The sequence below is a fragment of the Malus sylvestris genome, chromosome 17, assembly GCF_916048215.2.
Source record: "Malus sylvestris chromosome 17, drMalSylv7.2, whole genome shotgun sequence".
Lineage (NCBI taxonomy): Eukaryota > Viridiplantae > Streptophyta > Magnoliopsida > Rosales > Rosaceae > Malus > Malus sylvestris.
The window spans coordinates 28384610-28403732 of NC_062276.1; the positions used below are offsets into that span (position 1 = coordinate 28384610).

The following is a 19123-nucleotide window of genomic DNA, read 5'->3' on the forward strand; positions in this document are numbered from 1 at the left end:
ACCATAATTTATTTTATAAGAGTTGATACCATGTCTTTTTTGAGCCTGGAAGTATGTAATATCAATGTTCCATATACTCCCAGGCTCAAAAAAGACATGGTATCAACTCTTATAAAATAAATTATGGTCCCAAACAACATTATTTGTGACATTGCATTTACTTTCATATTTATAGAAAATTATTAACTCTTATAAAATAAATCTTGATATCACGTTGACATGATATGGTCCCAAACTTTGTCTTTTCTATATGAGTTGATATCATGTCTTTTTTGAGCCTGGGAGTATGTGGAACGTGATATCAAGTTTGGGACCATAATTTACTTTAAAGTAAATCTACATTGCATTTACTTTCACATTGACATGATATCAACTCTTATAAAATAAATCATGTCACACATCTCATACATTCTAATTCAATCAAAATATCAAGTTTTGTGGAACATGAAAATTTTCATCAAGTCAATTAGAATTAAGTTTTAATTAAATAAGATTCATGCTAGTAAGCGATATATTAGACAATCACATAAGCATATAATACAAATAAGTTTCCTAATTGTTGATGATCATCAAAGTTAACTTATAATATGTATAGGGTAAGACCTTTAAATAACCTATAATATGTTGGCATGTGTAAAATAAACCAAACTTAATTTAACAGCCAAAACAGTTCAGATCAGTAGGTTAGTCAGTTTCATGCTAACCCCCTAATCCTCATAGAAACCAACATCACAGAATGCAAGGCCGGCCTAGGCTCAGTGCGGGCAGGACGACCATTCAAGGCCCAAAAAAATTCGGGGCATTAAAATTATTAGGGTGGTATATTTATATATGTTTTCATAAGAGTATAAATTTATAAAAATTGGGTTGATGACAAAAATTTAACTAGAAGTGGTGGTTTTGTCATTTGAAAATAATGAAGAGGTCTTGGGTTCAAAACACCACCTATGCTTATTTACTTTCCAATTTTTACAAATTTCTTTTCATAAGAGTATAAATTTGTAAAATTTGGTTAAATGATCAAGAAGTTTAATTAGAAGCAATAGTTTTTGTTGTTTAAAATTAACGAGATTTCCTAAGTTCAAAATGCGCATGTTTATTCTTTTCAATTTTTACGAATATTTGTTTGGTTGTTAATTTATTGTTAGTTACTAGCTAGTAGCTATATGGGTTGCTATTTTTAAATATTCGTTTGAATTCAAGTCTAATCTTCTACAAAGAGTAATATGTAGACCAATTTTTAAGAGCAAATTTGCAAATCATAAGACGTGTCATCAAAATGTTTAATTTAGTGCCCATTCGTTACTTATACATATTAATTAAAGACTCGAAAACATCATTATTTTTTTAGTCTCATATTGATAAGGTTAGTAAATAAGAAAAAACATCTCACGATTTATACAAAAACACTTTAAAAGTTCATATGGAAAATAAATCTCATCGTCTATCTACATGTAAGCCTAGAGTTTTTTGGTTTCCTTCTCTGGATACAAAATAAATTAGTCTTTCTGTGTTTCTAAATTATTGAGTTTGAATTGCTTTTTTAAGTATAATTTTATCAATGTCTTATGTGTGAAAATAAATAATTTTCTTATATGAAGTCAAGGTACATTTTTTGGCGTCGCGCGGGCCTCAAAATTCTATGGACCGGCCATGTTCGGTGTAACACAAGGTACAATTACGAGACAAACGATGACCACTGCAGTATCGTCTATCTACTTGTAAGCCCGAAGTTTTTTTGCTTCCTTCTCTCGATACAAAATAAATGAGTTTATCTGTGTTTCTAAATTGTTGAGTTTGAACTATTTTTCTAAGTATAATTTTATAGATGTCTTACGTATGAAAATAAATAATTTTCTTATATGAAGTTAGGGTACAATTTTTTGCACTTGAAGAGGCGCAATTTCTGTAGACGTTTTTTTCTTTCACATACCCCACGTAATTTTAGCTTTTGAGTATTCTTTCATTTGTTTAATTCAATAACTATAAATTGAGGGTCCATGAGGTTGAAAATTTTGTCCAAAAATTCTTTTCATTTTTTGGTTTACATGGACAAGCAACAAGAAAAGACGAAGGAAATTACCAAACACTTCATTTCAATATTGAATGTGAAAGGAAAGTATGAATGACAATTCCCAATTCAAAACGATAACATTCAATCAGTTATTGGGGGAGTAGGATTCTCGCCCCCCCCCTCCCTCTTTTTTTTTCCTCCCCTTCCTTCCCCTCCTATTTGAACGATCACAATTAAGACACGTCAATATCTTATATTAATTTTTTGTAAAAAAAGAAAGATAAAATAGAATATGTGAGGAAAAAGGATGGAAAGGAATGGAGAGAAGAAGAGAGAGGATTACTCACCCCCTTTTTTTTTCCTCCCCTTCCTTCCCCCTCCTATTTGAACGATCATGATTAAGACACGTCAACATCTTATATTAATTTTTTATAAAAAGAGAAAGATATAATATAATATGTGAGGAAAAAGAATGGAAAGGAACGGAGAGAAGAAGAGAGAGGATTACTCCCCCCCCCCCTTTTTTTCCTCCTCTTCCTTTCTCTCCTATTTGAACGATCACGTAGAAAAGAATGGAGAGAAGAAAAGAGAGAATCCTAATTCATTATTGTTATTGGGAGTGGGCATGTATAACCTTTTTCCCCATCCCCATTGCCATGACCACGATGATGATGAAATTCATGACGCTTGCGAAAAAAGAGTGCATTTTTGTTCACCACCATTTAGTGTGGTGTATGCTCACCACTATATTTATCACCGTTAGATTAGTTTGAATTTTGAGATTTATGCTTATCCACCACACGAATCTCGAAATTCAAACTTATCTAACAGTTATAAATAGTGTGGTGAGTATACACCACACTAAATGGTGATGAGCAAAAATACTTCCGCCAAAAAAAGGATAAAAATGCAAAACAACATTGACGTGGAATTCCTCCTGCCTTTTCCTCTGCCATGTGATCCAAACGACGACGCATCAAGTGGATGAACCAGGTCTGGCCCACTCCCTCCCTGCGCGCGTAAATCCAAATCACTCCTCTCTCTCTCTCTCTCCTCTCTCTCTCTCTCATATATATTCATATAATAGTGGAGTCACGCAACCACCAACCTCCCTTCACCAAACTCAATCTCGCTCGCTCGCTCTCGAAATTCATCTGAAATTCCTCCTCCGCATACGGCGATGGATCGCGTGACATGGCGAACTCGAGTCCTCTCGAACCATCTCAACCAACCCTCATGGAGCTCGAACCCTCTTTCCCCCAACCCCTGCCTCGGCTTTTCTCCTCCCGAGCTCTCGGAGCCCTTCGAATTCGACACCAAGGAGATGCGCAAGCTCCTCGACGCGCACAATCTCGAGGACCGGGACTGGCTCTTCGGCCTCATGAAGCAGAGCAAGCTCTTTAATCCGAGAGAGGCTGGCGGCCGGGTGTTTATCGCGCCGGACTACAACCAAAGCATGGAGCAGCAGCGGCAGATGACCATGAAGCGAATTGCCTACTTGCTGGATCGCGGGGTTTTCAAAGGCTGGCTTACGGATAAAGGGGTCGACGCCGAGTTGCGAAAGTTTGCGTTTTTCGAGGTTATCGGGATTTTTGATCATTCCCTTGCTGTCAAGCTTGGTGTCCATTTCTTTTTGTGGTATAACCCATTGAATTTTCATGGCATTGTTTGTTATTTCAAATTTTCAATTGTGGAATGTTAAGGAAGGAGTTAATTGATTTCGAAGTTATAGGATTGTTGATGAATTTCAGGGGCGGTGCCATTCAGTTTTTCGGCACAAAGCGCCATCACGACAAGTGGCTGAGTGACACTGAGAACTATGCAATCAAGGGTTGCTTTGCAATGTCTGAGTTGGGCCATGGCAGTAATGTATGTTGAGCTCATGTCTGCAGATTGTTGTTTGTCTTATATTTTGTTATGTTTTCGCTTATTGCTTTCGGAATTGTGTTTTTAGGTTCGAGGGATTGAAACAGTCACCACTTATGATTCGAGTACGGGAGAATTTGTTATTAATACTCCTTGCGAATCAGCTCAGAAGTATTGGATTGGAGGAGCAGCTAATGTAAGCATAATCTTACTTCAAATTACTTCATATTACTTCAAATTCCCAATAAGGTTCCTCCATCAGTGATGTCTGTACACTGATATATTACTTTTCTTATTAATGTTTAGCATGCCACACACACAATAGTCTTTTCACAACTCAGTATATCCGGGAACAACCAAGGCGTCCATGCTCTCATAGCCCAGATCAGGGATGAAAATGGTAATGTCTGTCCAGGAGTTCGTATTGCTGATTGTGGTCACAAAATTGGCTTAAATGGTGTTGATAATGGTCGAATATGGTAATCATGTTTTGACTTTTCATCTAATTGACTATTCATTTCTATTACAGATTTCTCTAAGTTTTAACTCTGGCTTAGAGGATTTAGAAATGTGTTTACAGGTTTGACAACGTTCGAATTCCGAGGGAAAATTTGTTAAATTCAGTAGCTGATGTTTCTCCAGATGGGAAATATCTAAGTGCAATAAATGACCCAGATCAGGTAGTTCTATTTCCACCTGAACATATATGTTTTCCTTTTATTTTCTCTCCTTTTATTGTCACTTTGTTTCTTTCATTCAGAGATTTGCAGCATTCATGGCTCCATTGACATCTGGTCGTGTAACTATAGCAGTCAGTTCCATTTACTCATCACAGGTAATGGGTTTCAAGCATGGTGGCAATTAACTATTCTTTCATTTACATATTTGTAGATTGAGGGATTGCAGATATCTTCTGCCAACTGAATTTTCATCATTGACCAATCATTTCTTTCCCTGTGGTCAGATAAGTTTAGCAATAGCCATAAGGTACTCATTGACAAGGCGGGCCTTTTCTGTTACGCCAAATGGGCCCGAAGTCCTATTGCTTGACTACCCCAGTCATCAACAGCGGCTTTTGCCTCTTCTTGCAAAGACGTAAGATTGTAGCATTGCAGTTTCTCGGTTCAATTGGAACTTATTGCTAGAACAGCATTTGCACAAGTTAAATTATACTGTCTGTATAGAATCACTGTTTTATCTTGTCTAGGAAATACTTCTTATTTTCATTGTAGTTACTGATATATTTCATGCTCTTAGATCTTGGATATTTTGTGGTAACTAAGACAGCCAACCAAGTTCATAATATATTTGCTACTTCTGTAACCAAACTGAAGACAAACTCTGAGATTTCTTTTTTTGTTGGTGTCAATATTACAGTGAACATGCGTTTACTAAGAAAAAGTGAACAATAGATATTTTCTATTTTATAGTTCTGTGCTTAAGGGTCAGTCCTGATTCTTTCAGATTGGTACAAACGGTCAATGACTATGTGATGAAATTATTGGCACTGTGAGAAGAATGTTGATACATTAAACCACTAGGTTTTGATATTATTTTTATTATTATTTCTCCGTTGCTTCAGATATGCTATGACTTTTGCTTCAAATTACTTAAAGATGATTTATGTTAAGAGGACGCCTGAGTCGAGCAAAACCATCCATGTTGTTTCTAGTGCATTTAAGGCTCTACATACCTGGCATAACATGCGGACTCTTCAGGTTAGGAATTGAATTATGAACTGCAAATTAAAGTTATTGTTCTATTTGGCCTTGCTGAAAGTTGATGTATACTTCAGGAATGCCGCGAAGCCTGTGGAGGGCAAGGTATCAAGACTGAAAACCGTGTTGGTCATTTTAAAGGTGAATTTGATGTGCAGTCCACTTTTGAGGGGGACAACAATGTTTTGATGCAACAGGTAGTTTCAAGTCTTCTGTTCAAACTGCAAGATATTTTCTGTTGACATAGAATTTCTAGGAACCGAAGTAAATTTTTCTTAACTAGAACAGAAAAACGCTGATGTGAGCTGCAGTGTGTTCAGAACTTCTTTTATAATTGCCTTTTGACGCAAATTTGACTGTAATATAGGAATTACCTTCTTGGATGGACATCATTTTATGTTCAAACAGGTTCCAAGTTTGTTACTTTGAAATTGATTGTAACTTTTCCTTTTTTGCATTGAAACCAAGCTGTTAGTAAGGTAACATATATATGTATATATATGTGTGTGTGTGTGTATAAGATTAATATTATATATCCGGAAATGCTTTCTTGCTAGAATGTATAGTAACACGGATGAATTAGGTTAGTGGACGGATAATGGTGGGAATATGCTAGTAGATAAGTATCCTTTTATTCTCTGAACCCGCCAGAAAGGTAGAGCATTGTTTTCTCTTTTGCCATTCATCGGAGTTCTATCTCAAACAGTGGAATTTTTGTTATTTTAACTCAGGTCAGCAAAGCACTGCTTGCAGAGTATATAGCAACTCAGAAGAGAGGCAAACCATTTAAAGCCTTGGGACTAGAGCATATGAATAAACCTTGCCCTGTCATTCCATCTCAGCTTACAAGTTCTACCCTCCAGTGTAGCCAATTCCAGGTTGATCTTATTTGTTTTTTTTTTTCTTTTTTTTTTTTTTTTTTTTTTTGAAAAGGTTGATCTTATTTGTTAGATCCACTGGTTTATGTTTAAATAGTTTTAGAAGCATCATTGGATTGTTTTTTAAGATTATTCATGTTTAAATCTTCTCATTGATTGTCGACATTAGATGGATGCTTTCTGCTTAAGAGAGCGAGATCTGTTGAATAGATTTGCTATGGAAGTGTCACAACGTCAAAAACAGGGAGAAAGCAAAGAGTACTCGATCATTCTTGTAAGAATCGTCTTCTCCTTACTAAAACCTCTCTGTCTCTCTCTCTCTCTCTCTCTTAACTCTCTCTGTAGAACTCTCTCATTGCTCACTCTTTTCCTGTACCAGAGTTATCAGCTTGCAGGGGACCTGGGCAGAGCTTTTGCAGATCGATCAATATTGCAAACCTTCATAGATGCTGAGGCGGCACTACCTGCTGGTTCATTAAAGGTAAATCTTACCAACTGTCTTTGACACTGTCAGACATGACGCTTGATAATTTAGTCCTAGGATCTGAAACTGCTTTTTTATTACTGCACTACAGATTCTAGTTGAGCATATGACTGAAACTAACCGGGTATGCAGTCATAAAACTTGATTAGAATGAGAGGTGGGTTGAAAGGGAGGGGGTTTTAGATTTAGGGATGCGGAAATAATCTCAGGGTTTTTCTTTGCATCCCAGTCAAAATCGGCCCTCATCGGACATTTTTGTCTGGCTTCTTTTTCTGCATGAAGATTGAGTTTTCGGAATACCAAAAATCTGAGTCGTTTAGTATACTGTCTATTGAAGATTGCTTTCCCCACTATAATGATGTGAACACTTTCCAATCTGGAATGTTTGTTAATAACCTCGCTTATGCCTACATTTTTAAAACCTATGAAGTAATAGTCAGAGTTTTGTTTCACTGCAGAATGTCTTAGCTCTGTTGAGGTCTATGTACGCATTGATTTGCTTGGAAGAAGATGCGGCATTCCTCCGATATGGGTACTTATCGACCGATAATGTCGCTGCTGTGAGGAAAGAAGTAAGCAGACTGTGTGGTGAATTGCGGCCGCATGCACTGGCCTTGGTGAGTTCCTTCGGCATCCCCGATGCTTTTCTGAGTCCCATAGCTTTTAACTGGATCGATTCAAATTCGTGGTCTTCAGTTGAGCAGCACTAGCACAAGTAGCAGCTTTTCCCAAAAGATTTCTTGAGCCACAAGTATTGTCGTCTAATACTTGTAATAATGTACGCCGTTTTATATCTAATTAATGGCATCAACTCCAAAGTAATGTTGTAAAAATAAATCTGCTGGCTTTTAACAACAAAAATTGAATCCTGCTCTTGTTCTCATTTAGTTTTAATCCTCGACCAAAATTAGAGGTGGTGTTTGGTATTGTTTTTTGAATTCGGTTTTCAGTTTTTGAAACTAACGAGTTCTCAGTAATTTAGCTACATTTATCATTTTTGAAAACAAAAATTGGATTCAATACGGATACCAGGGACTTTTAGTAGGTTACCTTCTACAACAAGTAGAATGGACCAACGTTAAGAAGGCTCAAAAGTAAAACTCTTCATGAACTTTTTGTTATCCCATGTTTTTTTTTTACATATGTTAGAACGAGAATTAACGTTAAACTGTGAAGCAACAGAGAGTCCATGAAGACCAACGAAATGAATGGTCCTAAATGAATCAAATTGTTGAATGGCAGGGTTAGGTAGAATAACGCCATCGCTGGCGAATAACCCAAACAAAATGTCACTAAACTCCAGCAACGTGACCACTTCACTGTTAGACTCGTTTTACATGGGGGCAAGTAAGTATTCACAACCAAGCGCCACAATCGCCAGTCATATTAGGGGTGATATGACTAAGTAGTCACAAAACTAAAGGTTTTGGTTCTACTTATAGACTACTTGTAGACTACTTATAGAGCAAAGCTAACCTAACATTTCCAACTCATCTCGGGGTTTAGGTACATGGAGTTGTCTGATTATCCGAGCCAAAAATATTTCCAGCATCAGCGTTTTTGCTAGTTGTTCCCTTGCTATTGTTTCCAACTTCTGTAGAAGCCTCAGCAGTGAGCCTTCCCACCGGATCATTTGATTGTTTTCCTTTGGAACTTTTCTTTGCCGTGCCAAACTTGAGCTCCAACCTATATAGTGCACAGGCGTCTGAGTTGTTGACCTCATACTCAAACAAATGCCACTCGTGATCGCTTGAAGGCTGTGGATCCATATAATAGGACCTTTTCTGCCCCCCATATTCCATCATTTCCTGCGTTCTTGATACATGCCAACGCCCTCTGTAGTTTTGCAGTGACCTCCGCTTCCGATTTCCACTCTCAAAGGCTCTTCTAGGCCTGCCAAAAAAGAGCCACTCCCTAGGCGTTTCACCCTCGTGCAAAAACAGATCAAATAGCTCTGCAATATTGAATTATTGGTAGCCAGTCAGTGATAAATAAAGTAATAATTTACTTCACTCTGAACCGATAAATGACTAGCTAATAGGAAAAACATGACAAACAAAAGTAGGTTGACAGAAGTGAGCAATGCTGTAGAATGGTCTGGAGGATAACACCAAACAAGATAATATATATATAAATGAGGGGATTCTAGCATATACCCGGATCATCCCATGGAGATCTTAGAGTAGCAGCCCCATCACAATCAGGGATTCCGACATCCTTCCCCTGTGTCTTATCATTAAGCGCGGCAAAAAGTGAACCATCCTTCAAAGCGATGCCCCAAGGTCGCAGAACTGGAGTTTTCCCAGGAAGACCTTCATTTCTTGCTAAATGGGCATGGCCACTACTGCAAAAGTCCTGACACAAAACATGGACAGGCCTGGAACATTCCCAAAGAGCACATTTTGGCCTCTTGAAAGCAGATGCTGGAGGACATATATCCGGCATAACATCTGGCACAACATCAGGAAATTCAAGGTCCTGAAAAATATCTTCTGGAGGTCCCTTAAAAGAAACGATAAAGTCCTGAAAAATTGGTTAAGCATGGAGCTCATCAGTAATCAATCACAACTCAAGTAGACATATCCTTAAAAATTCCGAAACCACAGAGCATAGAAGAACAATTGAGTACTGTCAAGAATACAATAAATCATACAAAGCAAATCCTATGCTTAATTTCCCAATTCATGGTTCCATCTTCCATTCCGCTTTTGGGTCAATTGACAAGATTTACATTAGTCACCAGAAAGCAACCAATATGGGAAGAAAACATTGAATTGGACTCTAAAACTATTGAAAACTTACACAAAACGTCCCTAAATCAAACAAATATGTTGTTCAATAAACTTCAATAAACCTCTTGGTTGTCCAGGACTCCAGATGGTTATGTGAAGAAAGATAAACACCAAACAAGGTCAAATATATCTCAAAATCTTGTTCGTTTACAGAATCCCGCAACAGGAAAGGAAAACCATGTTGCACTAAATGCGAAAACATCAAGAAAATGTCATATGAAAATTTAGCTAATATACGATCAGACTGAATGATGAAGAAAAGTTAAACTAATATGCAGACGAGTCCTATAAACAAACGTAGGAAATCTTCCACCATAAAAAAGAAAAAAGTATTTACCTCAGGTTCTGGGCCTTCAAGGTTAGGTTGTGGCAAATCCTTCAATGGACTTTCTGCATCATCTTTCTCATCACATTGTTGTTTGGAGAACCGGGCTAAATCATCAGAAAATGATTCAAGTCTTCCATGGCTACCACCCTACAGATTTCACATGTAATCGAATTTTATACACCTACCAAACATTATTCAGATACAAAAACACAAAATACGAAAAGAAATACAAAGCCAGCGAATGAGAAAAAACCCACATGCAAAGAAGATGCAATGGACGGGTCATTGAGCTCGGCAATCCACCCGCCAAGCATCTGATCCATTTGGTCCTCGAAGATAGCCATGTCGGCAGTCCGACCCTCCTTCCTGGCAATTTGAATATTGGTGAACATCCCTCGAAGCTTTTGAACTCGAGTCTTTGCTTTTTCCTTCAGTAGCTTGTGAGAAGCAGCCTCACACTTGCCTTTGGACTCCTTCGTCATTGCTGCCCTCTGCTCTCTCCCTAAAAAAAATTATAAAAAAAGTTCAAGAATCTTTGTTGTATTCTAATTAGAAAATTAAGGAGGGATTTTAATAGATTTATAAATCCATGGATTTTTATGGAATTTAATTGATTTGTAGAGATTCCATGTAAAATTTTGATCTACGATGCATGGACACGGGGAAAACTCAACGTATCCCGTATCTGACACGCAGGGATACGGATACGTACAAAATACATGTGGATACGCGCCCGATACATATCGGAACGAAGGGATACGTTCTTTATTACCAAGATACGCGTATCATATCGTCGAGATACGCGTATCATATTTTTCGGATACGTTTCAAGCAAAATCAGAGGATAATCAGAAAAAAAATCCAATAGATCCGCACAGAATCGTGATTGATTCGAATTAGATAACTGAAACGATTGTTTAACTAAAAACCAAAACGATTTCGAACCTCAGAAATCAGACTCATCTGCAATTGCTCCGTCCGTCCGTCGTCTCTATCGTCTCCGTCTGCAACTGCTCCATCGTCTCCATCGTCTCCGTCTGCAACTGCTCCATCGTCTCCATCGTCTCCGTCTGCAACTCCTGGTGAGAGCCTTCGACTTTGTTTTCAGTTTGTTAATTTTGAAGCTCAATCTGATTGCAGAACCCCTCTGAAATTGAAAGAAACATGCTGCTCTGTTTTTATTCGAAGCTAAAAGCCCCATTTCTGCTTTAAGCCATTGACTAATTCAATGTATCTGTTATGCAAAATTGAAAAAGCCAAAACCCACTTTTGCTTTCTGTATAATATATTATTTTGATCTTCGAAGATCAATCAATGGGGTCAGATGGTGTGCAATCAGTAATCACTTATCTGTTATACAAAATAATATTATATACAAAATACTCGTGCCCACTTTTGCTTTCTGTATATAATATTATTTTGTATTTTGTATATTATAAATAATATACTATTGTGCTTTCATGATATTTAGATTATAATATTTTATGGATTTCATGATGTATTTTTTAATCTCTTAAGTTAATATAAATTTCTCATGTAATTGTCTCTGTCTATACAATGGATTGACTCTTATTGTTTATATATTTGATTCTTACAATTTACATGTTGATAATTTAGGAAAATGAATCATCCTGATAATCATGCGAATGCTAATGTCAACCTAGTTGAGAATGTTGAAAATGATCATGGTACACTATGGAAGTATGTCAAAAAGCTCGAAAGAGTGGAAAATGGAAGAGGAGGTAGTGTGTTTCAATGCAATTATTGTCAAAAGATTTTCAGAGGATCCTACTCTAGGATCAAGTTTCATTTGTTAAAAGTGTCTGGAAATGGGATCGTCTCTTGCAATAAGGTTACTGATGAAGCTCTTGCAGAAATGAAAAAGCTAGCTCGAGAATGAGGGACTCTTTCTTTTTATTTTTTAAGTCGTTTGGATGTTCTTTTTAGTTTTTCAAGTTTGAAGACTAATTTGTTTAGTGGATTATCTTTTAAATGTTTGAAGTTTATCGAAATAAATTTGAACTTGAATAGTATATTTGAATGCTTATTTTATAATATTTAGATATATTTATTTATTTATATTATTTTTAATTGCCGTATCCTTGCCGTATCGTGTCTTCATTTTTAGAAATTTGACGTATCCCCGTGTCGTGTCGTGTCGTATCGTATCTCCGTATCCGTGTCCGTGTCCATGCATCATAGATTTTGATTCAATTCTTTCGAAATCTCTTGAGAAGATGTGAGATTTGTGGATGCACAAAATACACTACGAAATCCTCCAATTCCCTCTAATTCCTCAACTTTCTCAAATTATTTAAAATCAAATTCTAATTGAATACACCTGTAATGTGCTAAACTTCTTTAAAATCCTAATTGAATACACCGGATTTCTAAAGATTTTCATAAACTATCTTAAAATCCTGATTGAATACATATTGAATTTCAAAGAATCACTCAAATTCCTGATTAAATACCTAGATTCATTAAAATAATTAAAATTCCTCAAAATCCTAATTGAATACACCTAAACGAACAAAAAGAAAACATAATTGAAATCATATTGGGGACAATACAAACCCTAATTATAAAACGAACAAAAAGAAAACATAATTGAAATCATATTGGGGACAATACAAACCCTAATTATAAAAATCAAGAGAAAGATGAATGTTGAATGAAATGGAAAAACGAAAAGCATAGAGAGAGAGAGAGTGTGTATATACTTCAAATTAACCGAATCAAACGTTTCTGCAGATTTTCTGCAGATTTCTGCAGATTTTTGGAGCCTAGGGATCCATTAATCACAGCCCTTCAAAATCGATCCTACGGCCAAGAAACTTCCTTAGCCCACTAAATTATTTCGAGGACTAGGTGAGGTCGCCGTCGAACGGAGGGACGTTGGACTCGCCGGCGAACAGAGGGGTTGGGGTAGTTGAGGTCGCCGGAGGAGAGATGGGTGGACTTGGGGTTGATGGATGGGATTGGGGTGAGCTCGCCGATGAGGAGAGGGTTTGGGGGTGGGCTCGCTAGAGAAGAGAGGGATTGGAGTGGGTTCACCGGAGAACAGAGGAGAGGATAAGTCCGCCGATGAGGAGAGGGTTTGGGGGCGCGCTCGCCTGAGAAGAGAGTGATTGGAATGGGTTCACCGGAGAACAGAGGAAAGGATTTATATAGAGCTTTTTAGTGTAATTTTGTTTTTAACCAGATAAAAATGCAAGTAAATTCTGAAAAAAAAAATATCGATCTACAGTTTGAAACCAAAATATTTTTTCAATTTCAATCATTTAAAGAAAAAATTTGGGCAGGAACCTTATAAAAGTTTCGGCCTTTTCGTCATTCAATCTCAATATTCCCAAAAACAGAAGTCCAAATAAGTCCAAATATAACAAATTTCACTTTAAGGCGGAGCCAATTGCTTTGACGTACATACCACGTGACGATACATGTTACATGACATATTTCACCATTTTCCCTCTAAAATCTCAGAATAAAAAAATCTCAAGTCCAAACAAGTTCAACTTTTATTAATTATGTTTTGACCCAAATTAAATTATTTACCAAAAAACAACTTACATGATATACTATCATGTAACGTTTTATGTTAATGAAACAAAGATATATGAACAAAAAACAGACGTACGTTTTTATTTTATTAGCGCATGAAGCAACCTTAAAAGTAAATACATATTATGTAAATTCTCTTTATGAACATAAAAATTATACGCTTAACAACATATGAGTTTATCAATCGTTTCAAGCATATCAAGCATGTCTGGTTTGATGCCCTCCATTCGAATAGTGGCCACATAAGTGAAGCATCTCTAAAAGAGATGTCAAAATGTCCAAATCAGTAATAACTGTAAAAAAAAAAAGACAGCTAGAATGTTTTCCAATCAAAAAGCTAAATTCGATGTGGGCATGATAGCCCATCCCCAAAATTAGTATACGTATCGATTTTTGAATGAAATGGAATGAAAAAAACAAAAATCCTAATTATAAAAATCAAGAGAAAGATGAATGTTGAATGAAATGGAAAAACGAAAAGCATAGAGAGAGAGAGAGAGAGAGAGAGAGAGAGAGTATATACTTCAAATCAACTACATTTCTACAGATTTTTGGGTTCCGAGACTTTTGGCTGCTCTAAGCCTCTAACCCTCTCCTATCCTTTTTGGACAAGGATTGTCTGCCTTCCTAGTTGTGGTGCCCTCCATGCTCTCCTATTTTGTGCGGTCACGGTTAAGTCACGTTAATATTTTATATTTTTATTGTTTTTTATCCTATTATCTCATTAAAAAATTAATATAAAATATTAACGTGACTTAACCGTGACCGCACAAAATAGGAGGGTATGGAAGGGCACCACAACTAGGAGGGCAGACAATCCTTATCCATCCTTTTTTTATAGGTACCTCTGTACTTTTTTTACCTTGTAGTGATTTTTTCTTCTTTTTCTGGGTTGGACCTCTGTACCAACGACATCGGGCAAAGTTCATGCGATTCCAGTTCGACGCGCTTTGTGGAGCCCACGTGACATACAGATGTCACAATTTTTTTTTTATTTCAATCATTTAAAGAAAAAACTTGGGCACGAGCCTTGGAAAGTTTTCGACTTTTTGTTCCTCAATGCTCAATATTCCCAAAAAGAAGTCGATAACCTTCTGACGTACACTCCACGCGACCATACACAAAGATATTGAGAAACCATTTCATCGACGCACTAGTGTAACAATCGATGTATATTTTGTAACAAGGTAGAAATCGAGTAAACAATGTTGTTCATGATGCGAAAATTCACTTTTTCTACCTACAATATGATTTAAACGAGAAATTGATTTAGTTGATAAGGGTGTGTTTGCGGTTAATCCCTAATCCAAGTTCAATTCATGTTCTCAGCAGTTCTCTTTGGTGCACGATTGGTAAATTTATATGTAAATTCGCTTTATGAAAAGTGAAAAAGGGCCACTGTTGTACCCCAAAAATCAATAAAGTGATAAAAAAACGTACCTATTGATGAGAAAAATCTATAAGTTGCAACTTCAAATGTTTTCTTTGTTAAATCTAGTTGAAACTTGCTTTATTCATAGTTCAATTTCTTACTTTAAATTATAGCTTTCAGACTTTTTTGTATAACTTTATGTAAGTAACAAAAAAAATTTAACCATTTCCTATTAATAATTTTAATTTAGCCCACCCACCAAATAATTTCTGGCTCTAATATTGCTAGGAAACCTAAAATAATAAAATATTAAATCTACTCTTTAAAACCGGATGACTACTCCTAGGAAACCTAAATTAATCACTATAGACTACTCCCTAGAAACTAATCAAATAAAAAGATGTATTGGGACGTGTGTGTCAATGTGTACGATTTCAAATATAATAATAATAAATTTTGATATTGATTAAAGTAAATAATTTATTTAATATTTATTAACTCTTACTTTTTCTAAAAGTAGTATTATTTTTCAAAACTTTTACTTATTGGGTGGGCTATAACAATTAAAAATAATAAAATAGTCTAAATTATCAGTATTTTTAACCTTAAACAACTAAAAATCTCGATATGCTAGAGCCCACCCTAGCCTTGATACTGCCTCCGCCGTTGGTGATGAGAATAACCTATAAACTTTCATTTATAAAAAAAAAAATTTTAAAATAAAAAAACCTTAATGCACTCATATACAAGTTATCTTGTTTATTACATTACATATTTCACATGGTAAGATTTGATAGAGACGATTTTAAATTTGGTCATTTTAATTTCAGTCATTTTTAATCTTAAATTTACTCATCAAAACACAATACAAAAACTACTGCTACACTACATTTTAGTATATATAACTATTAGTTGAAGGGTATTTTTGTCATTTTGAATCTCAACCTTTTCGGTCAACTCTTGAGTTGTTTAGATAGAATTCGATTCCACAAGCGCACAAGCACAAACAGATCTTAATTTCGAGTTAGAACAGAGAAGTTACGAGCCTCTGAAGTAGTGAGACCTTTTAGACATGTGGACATACTATATTTAGCAAGGAGTATTTGTGGAAACCTAGAAATGGGTAAGTTTCCATTTCGGGAAGCCTGACCCAAAAGCCCAGAAACCCACCAAATTGACCCCCGCGACCTCCCATTTTCCGACACTGATTCCGACCAACTCTGGTGGAGTTTTTCGATGCTAACACTACCAAATTAAATCTCTCACTCCCCTCTACAAAACCCACCCAAGAACCACCTTAATTAACCACCATACATGGCGGTGTGAGGCCACAAAACCCGATGAAACCAAGGGTGCTCCGACCACCCTTTTCATTTTTCCGATGAATCGGCAAAGCGATGGTCGATGCCACCACTTGGAACTTGTAGCCCATCATCCCAGGAGTAAATCCCCATCAGATTTGACCCTGTTGGACCACCGTAGGCAACGAATCGAAGCCGAGAAGTTTTAGGCACCCGTCTGATTTATCGGCAAAATTGACTCTCTTCCGTCCACTTTTGGATTTCGTGGCAGGTATAAAACTTATTCTTCTTGTTGAGCTCTATCTTCCTATAAATTTTGGAGGAATTTGAAATTAGCCAAAAAAGTGGGTTTCCGGTCACCAAAAACCACCACTCGCAGCGGCGCGTGGGGAAAGTCAAAATTTATGGATTTTGGACAGCGAGATGTTCTTGATGTCCTCAGCCCATATCCAAAGTTCGATACGATGGTTCGATTATTTAATTCTTCGAATAATTGTACCGCCATACGATTTTTGTAATTGACGACAATCTGACCGTTGGATCGTCGTGCAATTTTGTAAGCACCCTAGTTATTAGTTGTTAGACCTTTGAGAACTTACGGATCAGGAATCCTATGCGCATATCTTTTGAATTGAATAACCTAGGTTTGTTGACCTTATAGGACCTTTGATCAACGTTTAGCTTTTTAGTCAATGTACCCTATTCTTAAGTGTCGTTTATTTTTAGAATGTTGTTGAGGCTTGATGGAGCTTAGTTGGCTCATCACGATGACATGTCGTTTCTTGTTAACGTGCGTCTCAATTAATATGCAAGTGATCATTGGCCTCGGTCTGTGTGTCAGTCTTATTAAGTTTCCTAAGTGAGGGTTGTATTAGGTTCCTGGAGGCGGAGTTGGTGAATCTAGAAGTGTAAATAATCCAGGTGAGTGATATGGTTATTACCCATCAAATTCCTTATTATATACTTTGTGGATATGACATGGACTTACAAATGATTTTATGGAAATGTGTGCTACCATGCTGTATTTACTTGATGATGCTATCGAAAATATATGTATATGGTATGCTTGAAATGATTGTGATATGTGAGGGCTAGTAAAGGACCGCTAACTCAGTACATGAGGGTAATGTGGGATAAAATCGGAATTTGCACCATGTAGCAGTGGTACATGGATGGTACTACTTGGTTAATCCGCAATGGGGGATCATACTTTGGGACGTCCTTGGTTAATCCAAGATGGGCGATCCTTATTACTTGGGTATGGTCATACATACATATTTAGAGGTGATCATACTTGGTTAATCTGGGATGGTTTATCACTACCTATAGTATTTGTAGGAGTGTCTCTGCTTGGTTAATCTGTTATGGGGGGGTCACTACCTACATGATGTTCTTAGAGTGATTTTACTTGGTTAATCCGTAATGGGAGATCACATCCTGATTGGTTGCCTATTGTAGGCTTTGGCAGAACTATGCCTTTCTATAGGCCTAGACTAGTACCTATTGCATATATGAAATATGAGATTGAAAGCTTGTGTGGCTCAAATTAGAAAGTGATGATTGAATCAAATATTTTACATGATGGTGTTGCCTAAAAGGGAATGATTTCCAATGTGACTCATTCCTACTCGTAATGAAGAATTGCAATAATGAAAAAGATACAAATCTCATTCCTACACGTGATTGTATTTATGATGGTGTGTCATTCCTACACAACTTCAGGTTGTGTGATGACTAAATGTTATCTCGACAGATGTGTGGCGAGATTCAGAATTGAAAAATCATTCATATACGTAATAATGAGGCGTGTGGTGGTTAAATTATAAAATATGTGGCAATTTCCCTAGTGATTATTCGGAAAGTAAGAAAGGCGAGTGGTGAGTCACAATCTGAAGAGAATGACATAATAATATTGATGGTGATCACATTGACAGTGGATATGGTATATAAACTCTTTACTTTTTTACTTTGTAGTGATTTTTTCTTCTTTTTCTGGGTTGGTCAAGGCGACACTACGCCATATAGACTCTTTAAGTGGAGCCCACGTGACAATATTTGTCACAATCTTCCAGAATAAAAAAATATCAAGTAAAAAAAAGTCCAACTTTTATTAATTATTTGACAAAAATTAAATTATTTACAAAAAAACAACTTACGTCATACACTCTCATGAGACGTTTTATCTCTACTAATGAATAAAATATTCATTATCAATTAAAATTTTATAAAATCACCAGTTTATCCCTCTAATTAAAACAGAACATGAATAAGAAATATGGGGTAGAAATGTAATTTTGCACAACCAAATTTTGTAGTTTTTTTTCAAAGTCTTACCTACATGTAATCCTAACATATCTCTAATTATTAAAAAAAAAAAAATTCTCACTCCCACACTCTCTATCACTCCCTTCCTCTCTCCTTCTATTTCAAAAACAAAAATAAAATTTCTCACACATTTTGTATGTTCCCATATGCTAGTGTTAATAAAACAAAGATATATGAACAAAAAAACGGATGTATTGTTTTTTATTTTATAGCACATGACGCAACCTTAAAAGTAAATACATGACATGCAAATTCTTTTTATGGACATAAAAAATATACGCTAACATATGACTTTATCAATTGTACCTAAAATGCCTGTCTCCTTACCCTTGCAGATTGTTTGCCCTTCTGTTTGGATGCCCTTCTTATCTCTTCCTATTTTGTGTGGTCATGGTTAAGCTATGTCAACATTTTATATTGATTTTTTTTATGGAGATAATAAGACAAAAAATAATAAGAATATAAAATATTAACGTGGTTT

General features: G+C 36.2%; 2 protein-coding genes and 1 long non-coding RNA gene across 6 annotated transcripts in view; 2 read left to right on the top strand and 1 right to left on the bottom strand.

Moving 5' to 3' along the window:
• The first annotated feature begins 3061 nt into the window (after window positions 1-3061).
• Window positions 3062-7898, top strand: LOC126610360 (acyl-coenzyme A oxidase 3, peroxisomal-like). Its single transcript, XM_050278414.1, has 13 exons — window positions 3062-3652; window positions 3766-3883; window positions 3969-4076; window positions 4187-4359; window positions 4461-4560; window positions 4641-4715; window positions 4845-4975; window positions 5463-5598; window positions 5676-5795; window positions 6330-6476; window positions 6646-6750; window positions 6856-6957; window positions 7419-7898. The coding sequence occupies exons 1-13, from the start codon at window positions 3195-3197 to the stop codon at window positions 7668-7670; spliced, it is 2025 nt and encodes a 674-aa protein (XP_050134371.1). The 5' UTR covers window positions 3062-3194; the 3' UTR covers window positions 7671-7898.
• A 248-nt stretch (window positions 7899-8146) lies between these two features.
• The window catches only part of LOC126610361 (transcription factor VOZ1-like), a 46007-nt gene continuing 35030 nt past the window's right edge, over window positions 8147-19123 (bottom strand). Inside the window, exons 1-5 of one of the 4 annotated variants that reach the window (XM_050278419.1) lie at window positions 12846-12942; window positions 10338-10603; window positions 10090-10227; window positions 9117-9483; window positions 8147-8914 (exon numbers count right to left, since the gene is read on the bottom strand). In XM_050278419.1, coding sequence (XP_050134376.1) covers window positions 8463-8914; window positions 9117-9483; window positions 10090-10227; window positions 10338-10562 — 1182 coding nt within the window. In that variant the 5' untranslated portion in view covers window positions 10563-10603; window positions 12846-12942 and the 3' untranslated portion in view covers window positions 8147-8462. Of the gene's footprint in view, window positions 8915-9116; window positions 9484-10089; window positions 10228-10337; window positions 10604-11025; window positions 11417-12803; window positions 12943-19123 lie in introns of those variants that run through there. The other 3 variants (XM_050278415.1, XM_050278418.1, XM_050278417.1) reach the window with 3 other exon arrangements.
• On the top strand, window positions 11015-12113 carry LOC126610362 (uncharacterized). The gene is made up of 2 exons (XR_007618497.1): window positions 11015-11162; window positions 11698-12113. It is a non-coding gene; the product is annotated as an uncharacterized LOC126610362 (long non-coding RNA).

Excerpts from the sequence above, each read along its gene's own strand:
- LOC126610360 (XM_050278414.1), top strand. The coding sequence starts at position 3,195 with ATGGATCGCGTGACATGGCGAACTCGAGTCCTCTCGAACCATCTCAAC. Across the intron at positions 4,561-4,640 it reads CAATAAATGACCCAGATCAG|AGATTTGCAGCATTCATGGC; the intron begins GTAGTTCTATTT and ends TCTTTCATTCAG. Across the intron at positions 4,976-5,462 it reads TTGCCTCTTCTTGCAAAGAC|ATATGCTATGACTTTTGCTT; the intron begins GTAAGATTGTAG and ends CCGTTGCTTCAG.